Source organism: Rhopalosiphum padi, chromosome 4, assembly GCF_020882245.1.
Source record: "Rhopalosiphum padi isolate XX-2018 chromosome 4, ASM2088224v1, whole genome shotgun sequence".
Lineage (NCBI taxonomy): Eukaryota > Metazoa > Arthropoda > Insecta > Hemiptera > Aphididae > Rhopalosiphum > Rhopalosiphum padi.
In genome coordinates this window covers 28,775,574-28,793,644 of record NC_083600.1, presented here as the reverse complement: position 1 = coordinate 28,793,644, position 18,071 = coordinate 28,775,574, and the positions used below count along the sequence as shown (strand labels likewise).

Genomic DNA, 18,071 nt, shown 5'->3' with positions numbered 1-18,071 from the left:
CGTCCTACATTAATAATTACGAATTTTGAAGATGCCCCCCCCCCCCCGAACAATATAGGTACTTTGATTTACTTTCTTAACCAATCTGGAGTTGGCGAGCCACTCTTATTTTGGATAAAATCTTATTTGAGAACGTAAACAGTTCATTAATCTCATCTGTAAAATTTCGGAACAGTTTCAAGTCCTATCTGACGTTCCTCAAAGTACCTACGAGTACTTTGTAATGTTTTTTATAAACGCCGTATGACCACTAATTACGATGTGTTGCCTGGCGTATTGTATAGGCAAAATAGGTACATAACTGCAGTGTTCATCATTATTGTCTTTAATTATATTTTACGACTTTACGACTACAGAGTAGTTCTGTGCTTCATTCGCCGGAAGAAAGTGATGCGCACAAAGCAACAAAACAAAACGTGTTGTATCCCACTACAATCACCCAAATCTACATTCCCTAACACCAGTCATGTATGGTAAGTAATACCACATTTACCCTCCACTGTTCATAGTATATGTACAGTACTACATTAGCTTACTCAATTACGATTTATAGATATTGTATCTACAGCAGATCGGATGTCTATACTTTCACCCTTACTATGATTGTATACCTACTATAATTAATTTTATTATGGTATCCGGTATAGCAGATACCTACTCTAACAAAAGAACTATGTTAATACCTATAGGGCTTTATTCATTGTAATTATTTTTACTTTTTAATAAAATCTAATAATACAATTACAAAAACAAATATTTTGTATGTATTTTCTATGTTGTTTAAATGATTATTTATTATTTTTAAATTCATACATTTTCGGCATAAAATATAATTTAGTATATACCACTTTGACTGTTAATTTTCACAAGATATTAACTTAAAATGTGATATATTTGATTTGTAAATAATACTATATAAATTATACCCACTTATAGTATATTATAAATAATAAATTAATAACACGTCATATATTAAAATAACAATCAAGTAAATTATATTTTATAAGCTAAAAAAAATGTATACGTATTTGGAGACACAATTAAAATATTAAGTCTTAGGTTATCAAATAATTTTAAAACATTTAGAATATTTGTCTTTACAATGATATAAAATAACGTTGTACTTGAAAATGTAAAAAAAATATACATAAAATATTTCATGCTTTATTTTAATTTACTCTGTTCTATACCAGAAGGAATCATTTCGTCGTCTAATTCTTTGTTAGTAATATTTAAACCCATAGCATTGTATCTAATTGGATACGTTAACAAATTTCCTTGATCCCAAGTGAATAATTCTTTATTATGTGGATTATATTGGATTAATGTAGTGTGTGCAAATGGATTAGTGAATGGTAAATCGACATCGTTTAATCGAACGTTTTTGTATAAATCCAATGCAAATCTAAATTAAAATTAAAAATTTTTATTAAAACATGGAATGTAAAATTTTTCTATTTGTAGTAAATAATCTTTATGCAATAACATGTCATATTATGTATCACCTAATGGTTGTACTCCTTTCAGTTACACTATGGACTGCATATAATACACCACACACGATAAACATATCTCCTGCTCGATCGTGTTTAATGCTTATATTCCAAGCATATTCGATTTCCAAAGTCATTGGGTCAACATGTAGAACTGCTGTATTATTAGAATCCTCCAGACCATAAATGACCCATAAGCCATTTTCTTCAACTGCCAAATCTACATAATTCATTCTAAATATTCATAAACAAACTACTGTATTTCTTTACTTTATATACCTATATAGTTGAATTTTTATTTAAGTGTAAAAACAATTTACTAACTTTGTTGTATACAAACGATTTTTAAGGTTAGTAGTATTTAAGTATGGAACCGTCAAATAATTTGTGCATTTTTCTTGTTGGATATCATACTTTCGAATTATTGGTTTGTCCTTTTCGTGAAAATAAAAAGAGTCTTTATACATTGCATGGCTATTTCCCTAAAATACATTTTTCATTATATTTAATTATATATACTATTATGCAATTTAGTTTAGTAACTATTAATAATTCTTACAAATTAATTTCATATTAAATATTGCATTTTTATATAAACAATAATTATAATTAATCACAATATGAAAATGATTTGTCGAAGCTTCAAACTAAAGATATATTTAAGGTTAATAATGTTAAATAATATAAAGTTGAAAGATTTAAAGACAATTAGGAATGATTACATTTATATTCATTGTCTTATTTAATAAAATCAAAATGTTCAAGATTATTTTAAAACTTAAACTATTATAGGTATATTGTAATATATATTGAAATTAAGTTATCTACTTATAAGACTAACACTAGGCGTCAATAAATAAAAAAAACATTATATAATAATTAATTATAATAGGTATAGTTATTCATTTAACTCACGTGGAACGAGTAACTTAAAGTATATGTTTTTGTTGGTCTATTGTCTTTAAACATTGATTTATTAGAAAATTGATAAAGTGCATTTATCTCATTTACTGTCATCCAAATGGTATCATTTGAATCACGTGACATTGGATCTTTCATCCAACTTCCAAACGAAGCGTTTGAAACTCTATTAAAGACTGGTTTACCCACCGCATATACTTGACAGTCTAAAATACATATTATTGTTAAATGTAAGTAAGTAACGCTGATTAATACAAAAAAATGATTAAAATCTTAATTTAGTATTTACCTAAAGTTCGATTAGCATGACCTTTATTGGTGACTTTGTGTAATTGTTGTATAGCTAACGGCTGATGGCCCAGCAAGTCATCAATAGTAAATTCTTCTTTACACTCCTTTGTTTCTTTTGATTTTGGACAAGTAGGACAAATTACGGGTGGTTGACATATGTCGTATTCTCCAACTAATTCTGGGGGTCCTTTGCCGAACTTAATTTTGTTATTAGGGTCAACATAAGGCGGAGGTGTTACCAAAGTTGGATCAACAACTAAAATGTTTAAAATAACATATTACTGATTAAAATATTAACAGATTTTATTAATTATTTACTGTATAAAGTGATGTTTCCAGCTACGATAGCTTCGTCATTTTTGCTCACACAATAATATGTGCCATTATCAGCATCAGTAACTGATGATATATTTAGTTGCATTATAAACTTATAACTGGAAATATCTATTCTAGTTATACTATATTTATCACTGTTTTCTATAATGTCTCCTTCTCGTTCCCAATAGTGAATCGCGTATGGATAAGCTTCTACTTCGCATTCAAATGATGTTGAACGATTAACTGCAGCAGCCACATGTTGATTTTGTACAGAAATAAGTGGAGGGACTAAAAAAAAAATTAAGAATTTCATATTAAAGTAATATTAACAGCAAATTCAGATTTAAATTTTTTAACTATCTCGTCTGGGATTCTTACATAAAACTCAAACTTTTAGTAAGTAAATTTTCTAACACCAAAGCAATAAAATAATTAGGTAGGTACTTACAGTGTGTTTCAATTGAATAATATTGTATTGCAGATGGAGCTATACCGTTATCGGCTATGCATTTATAACGACCCATGTGAAGTCTATTGACTTTAGTAATATTTATAGCGTAGCCAGTAACTGTCTCCTCTAAAATAAAAAATAAATTAATATACATACTACTTTTTAGTTAAATACTATGTAAAAAAAAAATTAAATAACTGAAAATAATTACCTCTCCATGACCCCATCGGCACTGTAGTAGTATCAAGTTTTTGCCATACAATTGTAGGTTTAGGGGATCCTGTTGCTACACACCGTAATCTTAAATTATCACCCTCTTTCACAGTGATATTCTTTAATTCAGAATGTCCAATAATATTAGGAGCTGTTAAAAAGTCTGTAGTGGGAATTCCATTCACCGTGTAATTGTAAGCACTTAATCCTGGTCTTCCAGGAGTACCGTCAACTCCTGGTTTACCTGGACGACCTTTCGGTCCAGTTAAACCTAATTCATTAAATTTTAACTTTAATTTCATTAAATATACATATAAAAAAAAAATAATAATTAACCTTTTGGGCCAATGGGACCGGGTGGTCCTAATGGTCCCATTTCACCAGGCTTTCCATCGGTACCATTGAAGCACGTTGCATCCTTTCCGGGTAAACCGTTAGTACCAGGAACACCTTAAGTCAATTATCAATTACAAACATAATTAATAACTATTTTTAAATAAGAGATATAGGATAATTAGGTATATTAAATAATTAAAGGAAAGTATATACATACTAAACATAAATTATTAAAAAAAAATACTTGAAGTAAAATATATAATTAAAGATTACAGCATCGATAATCGAGAGATGTACATATAAGTACGTATATATATAACGACGGGTAACAAATATGTTGTTAAATATTGGTGTAGTTAAAAAATTAGGCTCGTAACTCATACAAAATTATAGAACGGGTTTTGATGGTTAAAGACATGTTCGGAAAAAAATATATTACCCTGGTGCTTCTTTCTACAGTTTTGCTAAAATTAGTTAGAATTTTTTAAATGGTATGGTTAGTTTTATTTGGGCGTGAAAGTAGTGACATAAATATGGGGCTTATAGGGAAAACCCTCTTAAAGGCTAAACTATTAACAAGTCTCCTCAAATAATACTCCGACAATATACTATATATGTATAGCCTTATAGCAACATACTTAATACATATTTTCTCCTACAGGGTTTTTCTACTACAGCCATTTAGCCATTTTTATTATATTAATACTTTTGAAAATTTTCTTGAGACAGAAGCCTCCATGAGAAATTTTAGTATTTGCACCATTAAATGTAAGACTTTTCTATACGACTATACCTCAAGCCAACAATTATTTACAAATTCAATAAAAATATTCTTTTACATTAGAATATCAACTGAATTATAAACTTACTATAATTTGTATTATACAATCTTGAAAATTCTATTTTAATTTTTAAAAAATAACTAAAGGTTGTATTTCTAAAAATATGTTATACTGTTATATGTATAAAACCAATTACAAACCATCGAGACCATACTTTCCAGGCATTCCATCCAATCCGGGTTCTCCAGGAATACCATCGCGTCCATCTAAACCTAATTTATTAAACAAACATATTAAATCATAATTTATAGGTAATTACTTCATTAAATGTAACTTATTTGAATTTATTTTTAAACATCAATTGTTATCTCAATTAGAATAAAAAAGTTTTAATTTATTTTAACATAGTTCTATAAAAAAATAAAATTATTATACTAGAATACCTATATGGTACCTGCCTAAGTATTTTACATGAATTAAAATTAAGAGGATGTCAGCACAGTGCGTGCATCAATTGTTTTTTTTCTCTGACACATGTACAATATAGCAAAGCTGCAGAACCAATCATATGCAGTAGTGTCAAACTTAAAGTAAAGAATATTAGCTGTGTTCATGATGCGTTGATTTTTTTTAAATGTTTCAATTTTTTGCGAAATATTAATATTTTACATAAGTCAAAAATTGGAGCATCATAAAAAGGCCAACGTACACAATATAGATAATCTGATAATGTTTGATAATAAATCAGTTTAAATTTCCCTCTTAATTAAAATTAACAGCGTAAGATTAGTTCTGCTTAACGCGAAATTGTAATACATATATTATGAATTATAGTAAGAAAACAAATAGCGACCTGAAAATCTGATATTATCTTAAGTAATTATTAATTAAATCACTTATTACAAATTAATTTTATATTATTGTTGTTATTTGAGAATTATTATAACCTAGTATACTGCCCCACGAGTACAATATAGATGAATAAATAAATATGTATAATGCAAAATTGCCTACAAAGCTACAACTATACGTTTATACAGTAATACATATTTGTGCAGTGTATTTTCTACATATCTTTATCTTTACTTATAGGTATGTAATGACTATTTACACTAATGGAAGTCTATATAACTAATAATTAATAGTTTTTAATTAGTAAAAATCATACACCTTAAGGCTTAAATACACGATACTCACGATACACGAAACACTGAATTAGTTACCTATATAATATTTATCTATTTAGGCTATAAAAGGCAAAAATTTATTAGAAACCAAGGAATCTAATACTTATTTTAAATAGATGTTTTCTGTTTTGAAATAAACGATAGACTTTTTTATTTTCACAAATACCTATTACTTAAATTATATTAATATTATCCTTACCAGGTGCTCCCGGAAAACCAGTCATTCCTCTTTCTCCTTTTGGACCCACCTATAATTAAAAATGTTTTAGTACGTAATAAAGCTAAGAATTTTATACAACGCCAATTTAAATATCATGGCACCTACGAACCGGCCCTGGTAGCCCTGTTGGGCCTTTTCGACCTTCAAGACCCATTGGTCCATCCTGACCTGGTTCACCTAAAACATAAATAATCAATAGAATAATTATTTTATAATTACATAATGTTAAACATTGTATACATTAATATTATTTAATTTGACATGATTTTAAATAAATCTTTACCCAATAGTTATAAATTTTTAATTATATAAAATATAAGTAATAAACATCAAATTAAAGAGTTATAGGTTAAATTACAAATTAATATTTACATTTTAACAATTGACATTCATTTTTTTAGAGAGAATAAACTCAATATTATACATTTATAACATGATGATGATGACTACATTTGAATTGATTCTAATCAATAATCATACATACAAACTAGTATCCTTTATTTATTCTCTATATTTTGTTCTACAGACCTATACAGTATTATTTTTTAATTTGTTTCTCAATAGAATTTTTCTATAAACACGAGATAAAATGGGATTTCTATTAAGTGTTTACTACCCTTAATATCTGTATATTTAATATATTAATATAAGCTATTGTATATGTATTTATTAAATATTTTATTAAATTAATTTTAAGTTTTTAAAACTTACACGAGAGTAAAAGCTAGGACAGCATATTTTGTTATTTAATTTAGAGTTAACTTTTTTTTTTACCGCGGTACATAATAAATAGGCATACAAATTAATTGTCATTGTATTAAAATAACATAATACCTATATGTATCGCTTAACCTATTGACTATTGGATATTATTAGATACTAAAAAAATAACATATATAATCATTCAATGCTTTAAATTTAATTTTATGATTATATTATAAACGGTTTTATTTTATTTATTTGTTTTTATGATGAGCAATAATAAAAATAAACTGCTTTTAAGGTAGTTATTATTTTATTTTATTAGTCCTTTACCTTTATTGCCTGGTAGTCCTTCCGGACCAATTTCTCCTCGAGGACCTATAGGTCCTTCTTTACCGGGTGGACAATAGTCTCTGGTAGATGAGCAGAAACCTTGAAGAGCAGCTACCTAAATATTTTTACCATTTAGACGTTAATATAACACTTAGGTATTAATAATATAACTAAGCACAGTGTATTTTACGTATTATATGTGCAATATGCACTCTCTCACACTCTCTATCTCTTACTGGTATCCTCGAATAGGCGTTGAGCCAATACCATTCCTCTTTGGTTCCATTTGGTGCTTCACCCTTAGCATTGGTTTCTTTTTCGATGATGGGTCGGAAATTCGGATTGATGAATTCCACTTTTTCCCCGCCATCTTCGGTCTTCGAAGACACCGAGTTCTCAGCGATGTTCACATCCCGTCGAGGCCGATGATTCGTCGCTTCCTCCAATGCCGAGCACTTGATATCCACTTCCCGTATATATTCGTACAGTCCATATAGCAATACGTATTGAACCGTTATGACCGCAGCTAAGCACACATTCGATAGGTACTGCATGATTGAACATACAATTTTAGGTCGGCAGCATAGACGCAGTTAACATTATATAAGTATTTGAAGAATAACGAGGTCCCCCCAATTCGGTGAAACCGTATTCGGTACGCCCGCACGCACACAACGACTTAATTAGACACTTCAATATATAAATCTCCCCCATGCGCTACACTGCAGCAGTCAACGATCCCATTTTAATCAGACTCAATTAATAGTATGCTTTTTTAATTGAAATTAATTATTGTAAGAATCGATGAGCGATTAAAATATCAACACTCGACCGCTAAATCAACCGCACGGAGTGCATCATATTAAACAATATGTAATATTGTAATTACATATATATTTTAAGACTCATTTCAATTATAGAAATTTTGTATAGATTTTATTCCATATAAATTTTAATAGTTTTAATAAAATAATCTTACATTATATACTGTTTGTATTACGGACACAGACACTAATATTTAATCCCTGTGATTACATAACGGACAAAAATTCTAGTTCAAATCCGAAAAATGAAAATTTTGTAGGTACGTACTTATATTATATTAATATTCAAGTATTGTACATATTTTTCTTAGCAATCACTTCTTCTGTACCGCGTAAATGTTTAAATTTAAAACAAAAGGTGGACATTATTCGTTGTAAAGACTCTATATAGCGGTTTGTCTATTCGTAAACTTATACTGACAAATATTAAAATTAAATTTTTAATGTATATGAACAATATAACAACAATTATGATAAAAATAATAATAGTATATACAATACTAATATAATGTACGTACAAAATTTTCATTTTTCATTAAACAGATATATAATTTTACTATTAAAACACTGAAACCTGTCTATAACGGACAATATTTTGATTCCGTGACTGTCCGTTATATACAGGTTTCACTGTAATAAGCAAAAATAGTGAAATACAAATTAACAAATAGACAATAACGTAGAATAAACACGGCTTACAACTGATTAAAAAAAATAATAATAAATAATTATATTTACTGTTATAATAAATTACTATTTAAAAAACTATTATTGTGAAAAAACGTGGAAATCATTTATGAATATTGAATACTATATGTACCGAATGTACCGAATGTAATGACAAGGTGCCAACGTATTAATCATTGAGAATGTGTTGAATTTGAATTCATACAATAAACGATACTGAAACAGTTGAACTAACTTTTACCAAAAATAAATTGCATATATAATATTAATTCTATAGTATAGAGTTAGATACCTATACCTAAATAAAAAATAGGTATTATTATTAGCTTAATTGGCTGATAATTGATATTATATAACTTATAAAGTCAATACCAACGTGAAGACGAGACACAGGACGGTTGGAATAGGTTTGTGGTATAATTGCTTAGATAGCTTTAAATTAATATCTACATATATTCTGAAAAATTGAATCTTGTATAGTAAATAATATCATTCCTTCTATCTAATTTTTACATAATATTCATATAAATATCATGTACCTATTCCTATAGTTGTTTTTTATTATCTTACTATTATATAGTACTATTATTGATAGATAGGTACCTATATAAGTGAAATCCTCATGGGTAGGTAAATAGGTAATAGCTGATAAAATATTAAATAAGTATCGGAGTGCCCTAATTGTAGTTTCTCAGTTACCGTACAACTGTAGAACTACAGTTTTATTTACGAATTTTGAAAAGGAAAATTTATATTTTATATTATTCTCATTTCTCTTAAATATAGCAAATTTATTTATTTCTATTACTTTAGTTACCCGGTAAATGTGAGTATGTGACAAACGTATACGTATACTAGCTTAATAGTATCCGTCACTCAGTGTCTCAATAGCCTGACCTAGCTAAATTAGGCCCTAAGTTTAAGTAAAAATAACTCGACTAAATATATTATATGGTTGTAAAATTTGTTTTTTAATTTTAATTGTATAATTTATAATTTTATTTTATTATTTTGTGACATGAAAGTAGGTATCTATCTAATTTAAATTTTATAATTGCTTTTTGGGTTTTTTAAATGCTTTTTAATGATTTATTAAGCTAAGAAATTCAACTCATAATTATTATAACGAACCCATGAACTTGTATTACATTTTTAAAAGATACACAAAAACATGAATACATGAGTCATATTATTATTTGTATATTTTAAAAAATGTGGCACATAATGTTGTTAGGACTATTAACGCATGTTTGTACCAAGTGACGATTTTATAATATATTCCGAAATTGCGTTACATCAAATAGGTACAAGTGTTGTATACCCGTAAACAAAGACTGGCCACTGTCACAGATAGATGATTACAGTCAAGCAGTAGACTACAACAATCAACAGCGAACGTATACATAAGTATATATTATCCACGTAAAGTAAATACTAAATAGTAAATACCATTGAAGTTGTTTATTATTTTTTTATTTTTATCCAAAAAACTGAAAATTGTATGTCATTTTTATTAGTGTCAATGATTTAAAGTCAACAGTGTATGAAACGGAATGTATGTATGTGACTAGAATCACTTGAAATTGATCAGTTTGGTAAATATTTTATTGTCTCTTACGTAGTAATTTTAGCGCGAAATTTAATTGTAGATAAGTATTTAATATCGTTTATATTTTTACAATACATATAAGGTATAAATTATTGTATACTGTTTTTTTTTTCTGGAACATCATTTAGTATTTTACATTATTGGTTTTTCGTTAAGTACATAATATATCTACCTATTCAATCATAGTATTTTGTAAGTATTCCAACATTTAAGAAATCTAAAATTATATTTTGCTCGAGTAATATTTTACATTAGTACTGAATATAATATATAATTAATTACAACTCATTTTAATTGTAAACCAAGGATCATATTGGCTATAAGATACCTGATAAATTTAATAATTGTTTTTGTTGGAATTTTGTGTAACCTACTAAAATATTAAAACTAAAATGTAAGACTTGATAAATGATACTAGATAATAATTATGATAAGATTATTATTGTTTATTATTTAATATTTATATTTTCTCATAAGTATTATACAAACGTTAAACATACAGATATGTCATAGTCAAATGTACAATACATAGGTATTTTACTTTTTTATACATTTTAGCATTATTGATTGTTATTGTAAACATAATGATTTGTAGATCTCTAATTTTATAAATATTTTATAGTTCGGTCAATGGCCATACATGTGAAAAATACCAAATATTAACTGTTGCTACTTTGCCAACTCAATGATTAAAATGATAAAATAACATACAATTTATTTATATTAATTTTATTTAATATTAAATTTCATGTTTTTACATTTATATTAAATAATAATTTCATATTTATGAAAATAAAACTTTTTCAAAAGTAAAACGATAATTTCATTAAATATCTTTATTATAATAATTTATTAATAATTTACAGATAAAAAAATAAAAATGCATCGGAGTATAGGTAAACGGATACGCATGGATGATCCTCCTCCAATGGAGTATGATGTTCCATCTACACCTGGTAGTTCTATTCATCCAAGCCCTATGACACCTAGTCGATCAGATTATCAAGAACATTATAACCCTTATGCAAATTATCATAACTATCAAACGCCAAGGTAAAATTTAATGAAAAAAAAAAATTCATAAATAATTATGACGGATAATTTCTAGATCTGAAGTCTTCAACATGGACCATTATCAAGAACCTGGAATGTCAGATAATAATTATGAACAAATGCCAGTTATTCAACCACCTCAACAATCGCAAACTATGATGGCATATGAAACACCTTCTCACACTTCCCCATCTATTCATGAAGAAATAAATTCACAAGAACATCAATCCCCCCAAATGCCTGTTCATGACGCTATGTCTAATTTACACTTAGACAATCAAATTCCATCTACAAGTGGTGGTATTGTTTCACCTAGTGGTGGTATTATTGATTCGCCTAGTGGTGCTATTTCTGATTCACCTAGTGGTGGTCGAGTGACTAGGGCAAGAACTAGAGGTTTATATACATAAATTAATATAACACTCACTAAATTAATAAACTTTTATATTTTATGTGTTGTTATAGGAGCACAATATCCACCTCAAAGATCTACTATGTCACCATCTCCACCGCCAGAAAAGAAACCAGAAAAGCGTAAGCCTGGAAGGCCTCCTGGCAGACCTGCAGGATCAAAAAAACAGCATGTTCAAATACAGCCTGTAGATATACAATTAGAAAATGATGGAACTTTGTATGGTTCAATTAGAAATGGCCGTGTTTCTTTACAAGTATATTTCGATAAAGGAATCATTGTACATTTAAATATATTTTCTTTTTATTTAAATATATTTATTAGGTCACTGTTGATGATTGGATCGAACAGTATAAAATGAATAGAGATGAAGCACTTTTGGTATTGATGCAGTTCTTTATCAATGCAGCTGGTTGTAAAGGTGTCATTACACCAGCGATGTCTGAAAATATGGAACATGCTGCTATTATTAGAAAAATGACAGAAGAATTCGATGAAGTAAAATTTTCTATAACTATTAATTTTTTATTATATATTCCATGTTGATTGTTTCTATTTTAGGAAAGTGGAGAATACCCTCTTATTATGAGTGGAATTCAATGGAAAAAATTTCGATCAAATTTTTGTGATTTTGTTGGTCACCTTGTAAAACAGTGCCAATATTCTATTATATATGATCAATATTTAATGGATAACATGATATCACTTTTAACAGGTTTATCTGATTCTCAAGTTCGAGCATTCAGACATACAGCTACACTTGCTGGTAAATTATTTACATCAATTAATTAAAAATAATATATTATACTCGGTTTTCATAAAATTTTAGCCATGAAATTGATGACGGCTCTAGTTGACGTTGCATTAATTGTGTCTGTCAATTTGGATAATACTCAACGTCAATATGAAGCTGAGCGTCAAAAAGCTCGAGATAAAAGAGCAAGTGATCGTTTAGAATCATTAATGGCTAAACGTCAAGAACTTGAAGAAAACATGGATGAAATTAAAAATATGTTGACATATATGTTCAAATCTGTGTTTGTTCATAGATACAGGTAAGTAAAAATACAAATAATACAATTAAAATAAATTTGCTAAAACATAAAATTACAGGGATACCTTACCAGAAATTAGAGCAATATGTATGGCAGAAATAGGAGTTTGGATGAAAAAATTCCATCAAAACTTTTTGGATGACTCATATTTGAAGTATATTGGTTGGACTTTGCATGATAAAGTTGGTGAAGTACGATTAAAATGTTTACAGGTAATAATATTAAAATATTGCAACATTTAGTATACAATACTATTAAATAATTCTTTACCACCAACATCAGCATTTATTATAAGAAATGTATAAACTGTTAATACATTTAATTTAAAATGTTCTACGTTTATCTATAAACAAAAATAAGACAAGATATCTTTAAAAATTGTAAATAAGCTTAAAAAGTATTCTTATTTTATATGTGTAGGCATTACAACCTTTATATGCATCTGAAGAATTGAAAAGTAAATTGGAACTTTTCACTAGCAAATTTAAGGATAGAATTGTGGCAATGACATTAGATAAAGAATATGATGTCGCAGTTCAAGCTGTCAGATTAGTCATTAGTATTTTAAAGTAAATAGAATATTTAGTTTTCACGTATACTTTAATTTTTATTACCTTGCATTTAATAAGTAAAAATATTTTTTTATAATATAGACATCATCGCGATATCTTATCAGATAAAGACTGTGAACATGTATATGAACTTGTTTACTCCTCACATCGTGCAGTTGCTCAAGCTGCTGGAGAGTTTTTAAATGAACGTTTATTTAAACCAGAAGAAGATACAAAAACTGTGAGAACAAAACGAGGAAAAAAACGTTTACCTAATACACCTTTAATAAGGGATTTAGTTCAGTTCTTTATTGAATCAGAAGTAAGATTTGATCAAAAATCAAAATAAATTACAATATTAATGATTAACACGTTTTAGTTGCATGAACATGGAGCCTATTTGGTCGATTCACTGATCGATTCTAATGAAATGATGAAAGATTGGGAATGCATGACTGATTTATTATTAGAAGAGCCCGGTTTGAGTGAAGAGAAAATGGATGATAGACAAGAAACTAGTTTGATTGAATTGATGGTGTGTTGTATTAAACAAGCAGCAACTGGAGAAGCACCTGTTGGACGAGGACCTAATAGAAAGGTAGATAATTTATTATTTGACATGGTTTTTAAAAAATGACAAAACTTTTTCCTTTTTTTTATATATATATATTTAACATTGAATGAAACAAATGTTAATTTTTATTATGATGAGGAAACTAAAATGTTTAAGTATTAAAACATTTAAAACCCTATTTTTAATTAATATATTATTTTGAATAGATGATGTCAGTAAAAGAAATTAAACAAGTTCAAGATGATAAGCAGCGATTGACTGAACATTTTATAAAAGTGTTACCCCCATTAATTGATAAATATAGGGCAGATGCAGACAAACTTATTAATTTGTTATCTATACCTCAGTATTTTGATTTAGATATTTATACAACATCAAGACAAGAATCTGTGAGTAAATTGTTCTGAATAACTTTATATCATGTGTAAACCTGAATTGTGTTGTCTTATACATTTTATTGTTACTTCAGAATTTAGATTTATTACTCAAAAAAATACATTTGGTAACTGACAAACATCAAAATGATGAAGTTCTTGAAACTTGTGCCAAAACTTTAGAAATTCTTTGTTCAAAAAACAATTCTACATTAGCTACAAGGTGTAGTGTTCAAAAAAGTACACTTATGGATACTATAACTAATAAACACAGAGAGGCTATGGATGATTGGAACAATCTCATTGAAGGAGTAAATAAATTGATAAATTATTTTAAACCATTATTTAATAATATGCATTACATATTCAATCTTCTTTCTAAAATGTAAACATTATATTTAGAATGAAAAACCTGACGATGATGAAATCTACAATGTGGTAAATAGTATGAAAAAGATTTCTATATTTTATTCATGTCATAACTTGGGGCCTTGGAATTTGTGGGATATAATTTTCAAAGATTTAAAAATGGCCCATGAAGGTTCAAAACCATTACCAGAAGAAGTAATTTAATATTTTGTGCAAATTCTAAATTTAAATATTTATTAAATGACTTTTTTTGCATGTTATAAAGGCTATCAAATATAGCATTTCTGCGTGTATGTTTGCTACAATGTGGGAATTACACAGTGTTGAAAATGTTTTGGAAAATGGACGTAATGAAGATATAGAAGAACAAGTGGCACAAGTTAAAACTAAGCTCTATGATTTCATGGATGTACTTCGAGGAATCTTGGCACATTCTGCTAATCCTTTATTCAAAGAAGAGGTAATTTTCCTCTATTATCTTCTGTGAATCATTGAACGTTCAATTTTAATAAATTTTGTTTGAATAGGCTTATATATCAATATGTGACTTACTTGTCGTTTTTTGTAATCAATTGGGTGTCAAACAATACCCAGTCTTGGGAAATCTACTTTATGATTCTGATAAAGAACTTCAAGACTTATTGAATAATTTTATTCAAAAAAATGTGTTTGTATATGAAGAAGAAGGTGATTATTAAATTAGTTGTTTTCAAATGTATTTAAAATTGTGATACACGTTTATACTAATAAATTCAAATTAATAAACAGGCGTACAAGATGAGCATTCAAAAATTGAAGAACTACATAAAAGAAGAAACTTTTTAGCATCTTATTGTAAATTAATTGTTTATGGAATGATTCCAGTTACTTGTGCAGCAGATATCTTTAAGCATTATGTCAAAGTATGAGTTCAAATGTTATTATTAAATTAAAATGATTATTAATTATGTTTTTGTTTTTATTATTTAGTCATATAATGAATATGGAGATATCATTAAGACTACAATTGGAAAGGCCCGTGAAATTAATAAAGTAATTTGTGCAAGAACTATGGTTGTCAGTTTAATCACATCATTTAGAGAGCTACAAATCAACTGTGGCACATTCCGTATATCAAGATCTTCTCAAGAGTTCAGCAGTTTAAAGGTGCAGTTTAACTAAGATTTTCATTACTAAATAAAGTTTACTAAATGAATATTCTTTATTTTATTTTTTACTTTAGGAATTGGCCAAAAGATTTGCCTTATCATTTGGATTGGATGCATTAAAAAACCGTGAAGCTATGGCAGCTTTACACCGTGAAGGTGTTTTATTTGCTGTAGGTACTGATGAAGGAATTGCTCAAGATGATCCGTCAGTACCTCCTCCACACGTTGCATTTTTAGAAATATTAGCTGAATTCACCAACAAACTACTTAAACAAGATAAACGCATTGTGTATGAATGCTTTTAATTTGTACTATTCAATGATTACTTATTCTAACTGTTATTTATTTACTATTTTAGTCTTAACTATTTGGATAAACATATAACATCAGCAGTACCCTCAAGTCGCAGTGAAGATTGGCAGCCTTGGGTGATTTATAGAAACAGCTTAATGCATGGTGATGCTGAACCTGGACCAGTGACTTCACGACGCGCATACACACGTAGAAACAAAAAAGAAACTTGTAAGTAAAACATTTATTTATATAATAGATTTTGATAATTAATTATGCATTGCAATTATTTTTTAAATTTATGTTTAGATGATGACGAAGACGATGAAGGGTCGGATCAAGATTTTGGGTAATAAAAACATTACACTTTTGATTAAGTATTACATTTTTAAGTAAATGGATTATGTTCATTTTTAATGCTTTAGCATCTTTGCAGAGAATTATTTGATATGTATTATTATTGCAATTATAGTATGCTTTTGATATTTTTAATTTATTAAATTTTCAATGCTATATTTTTTTGTTTTTATTTTTTTCAGTTACTAAATTTAAGCTGTTATCACCAATGTCATCTTGGAGTTTTTTTAGCACCGTTGTGTGTTCCTATCTTGTAATAAAATTTATTTTGCTATCCAATTTGTGTTTTAATTTGATTTTTGAAATTAGTTGATTTGAATCTTTTAATTTATTTTAATGTAAATCAGTTACTTTTATATGGATATAAACAATGCATGCATTTTTTATAATTGTGATTGATAATAATTTATATTTTGGCTATGTGTTACAGTTATTTTTTAATAAATTAAATGTATGGTAAATATTTTTTTTTCAATATGCATGAAATTTAGTTATAATATATTTTTAAGTATTACATTTCAACAATGTCTTCATTTAATCAACATAAAGAAAAAACTTGTATATTGTCATTTATACGAATAGTTAATTTGCAAGATGTAGTTACTTTAGTACCATACATGATAATGTGGTAAGTGATAAAATAATATTCATGCAATTCAAATAGTATTATATTTTAATGATAATTGAAATATTTGATATCATTATAAAAATATAAAATTTTGAATATTAGTTATTTTGTGTATGTGTTCATATACATTTGGATTATTGAGTTTAGTTAAATAATTTCAATTCGAGTACAAAAAATTTTTTTTATCAATTAAAATCTATAGAAATACAAAAGTTCATAAAAGTTCACATCGATAAATTTACTAATTAGTTTATAAGAGCTAATTATAGTAAATTTACTAGTTGATATCATAAAATTGATTTAATCTTTTTTTTTATCAATGTTAACTACTTTTTGATACTCACAGAACTCCAAGTATACAGAGTGAAGCTCCAATAAAGAAAAGGCGATCAAAGATTATTAAGTAAGATAAAGTGAACTCAAATACTCTTAGTACTTGTTAATAAAAATATATATATTTTATTCCCCATTAAGATCACTAAGATCACAAGATAACCGCTCCGAATTGAACTCTGATGAAACTAATTGGTCAGATAGTACTGTAGCTGGAGGCTCTCGTCCAACACGCCAGTGCATAAATCGTTCAATACCCTATCGTTATATTCAAGAAGACGATGAAGATGATGAATGAAGCATAATAATTATAAACTCAAATTATTTTTTATTTGAGATTTAATTATTTTTGTAGAAATCTAAACAATATAATACATATAAAAATATCACTAATATTTAGTTGTTATATAAAATGGTTCTACCTATCTTGGTAAAAAGAAAAAAATAATTTAAAATAATTTTATATGAAATTACTGTGCTAATAAAGTAATTATATTTCAAATACTTCTAATAATTGTTCCCTAAGAATAATTATAAACAGTTCATATTCATTTTATAC

At 27.3% G+C, this 18,071-nt stretch overlaps 2 protein-coding genes across 5 annotated transcripts; one reads left to right on the top strand and one right to left on the bottom strand.

Moving 5' to 3' along the window:
* Positions 1-968: 968 nt before the first annotated feature.
* LOC132930190 (uncharacterized) lies at positions 969-7,902 on the bottom strand. Its single transcript, XM_060995914.1, has 14 exons — positions 7,484-7,902; positions 7,248-7,362; positions 6,322-6,389; positions 6,192-6,240; positions 5,006-5,077; positions 4,024-4,137; positions 3,686-3,958; positions 3,472-3,600; positions 3,024-3,311; positions 2,704-2,961; positions 2,409-2,620; positions 1,818-1,975; positions 1,506-1,727; positions 969-1,405 (listed from the first exon to the last, which is right to left on the bottom strand). Exons 1-14 carry the CDS (start codon positions 7,799-7,801, stop codon positions 1,165-1,167), a joined length of 2,517 nt encoding a protein of 838 aa, XP_060851897.1. The 5' UTR covers positions 7,802-7,902; the 3' UTR covers positions 969-1,164.
* Positions 7,903-10,090: 2,188 nt separating this feature from the next.
* On the top strand, positions 10,091-17,907 carry LOC132928522 (cohesin subunit SA-2). Of its 4 annotated transcripts, none has more exons than XM_060993257.1 (24): positions 10,091-10,199; positions 10,276-10,353; positions 11,234-11,420; positions 11,476-11,816; positions 11,886-12,088; positions 12,157-12,330; positions 12,394-12,598; positions 12,662-12,887; positions 12,946-13,099; positions 13,308-13,456; positions 13,541-13,760; positions 13,818-14,036; positions 14,219-14,401; positions 14,482-14,697; positions 14,789-14,950; positions 15,021-15,215; positions 15,283-15,442; positions 15,524-15,657; positions 15,725-15,901; positions 15,978-16,192; positions 16,262-16,425; positions 16,504-16,543; positions 17,526-17,582; positions 17,654-17,907. In XM_060993257.1, the coding sequence occupies exons 3-24, from the start codon at positions 11,248-11,250 to the stop codon at positions 17,808-17,810; spliced, it is 3,924 nt and encodes a 1,307-aa protein (XP_060849240.1). In that variant the 5' UTR covers positions 10,091-10,199; positions 10,276-10,353; positions 11,234-11,247; the 3' UTR covers positions 17,811-17,907. The 4 variants fall into 4 exon arrangements, with proteins under 4 accessions (XP_060849240.1, XP_060849241.1, XP_060849243.1 ...); XM_060993258.1 differs by having other exon boundaries at positions 10,093-10,185; XM_060993259.1 differs by lacking the exons at positions 10,091-10,199; positions 10,276-10,353 and adding an exon at positions 10,842-10,899.
* Positions 17,908-18,071: the final 164 nt, after the last annotated feature.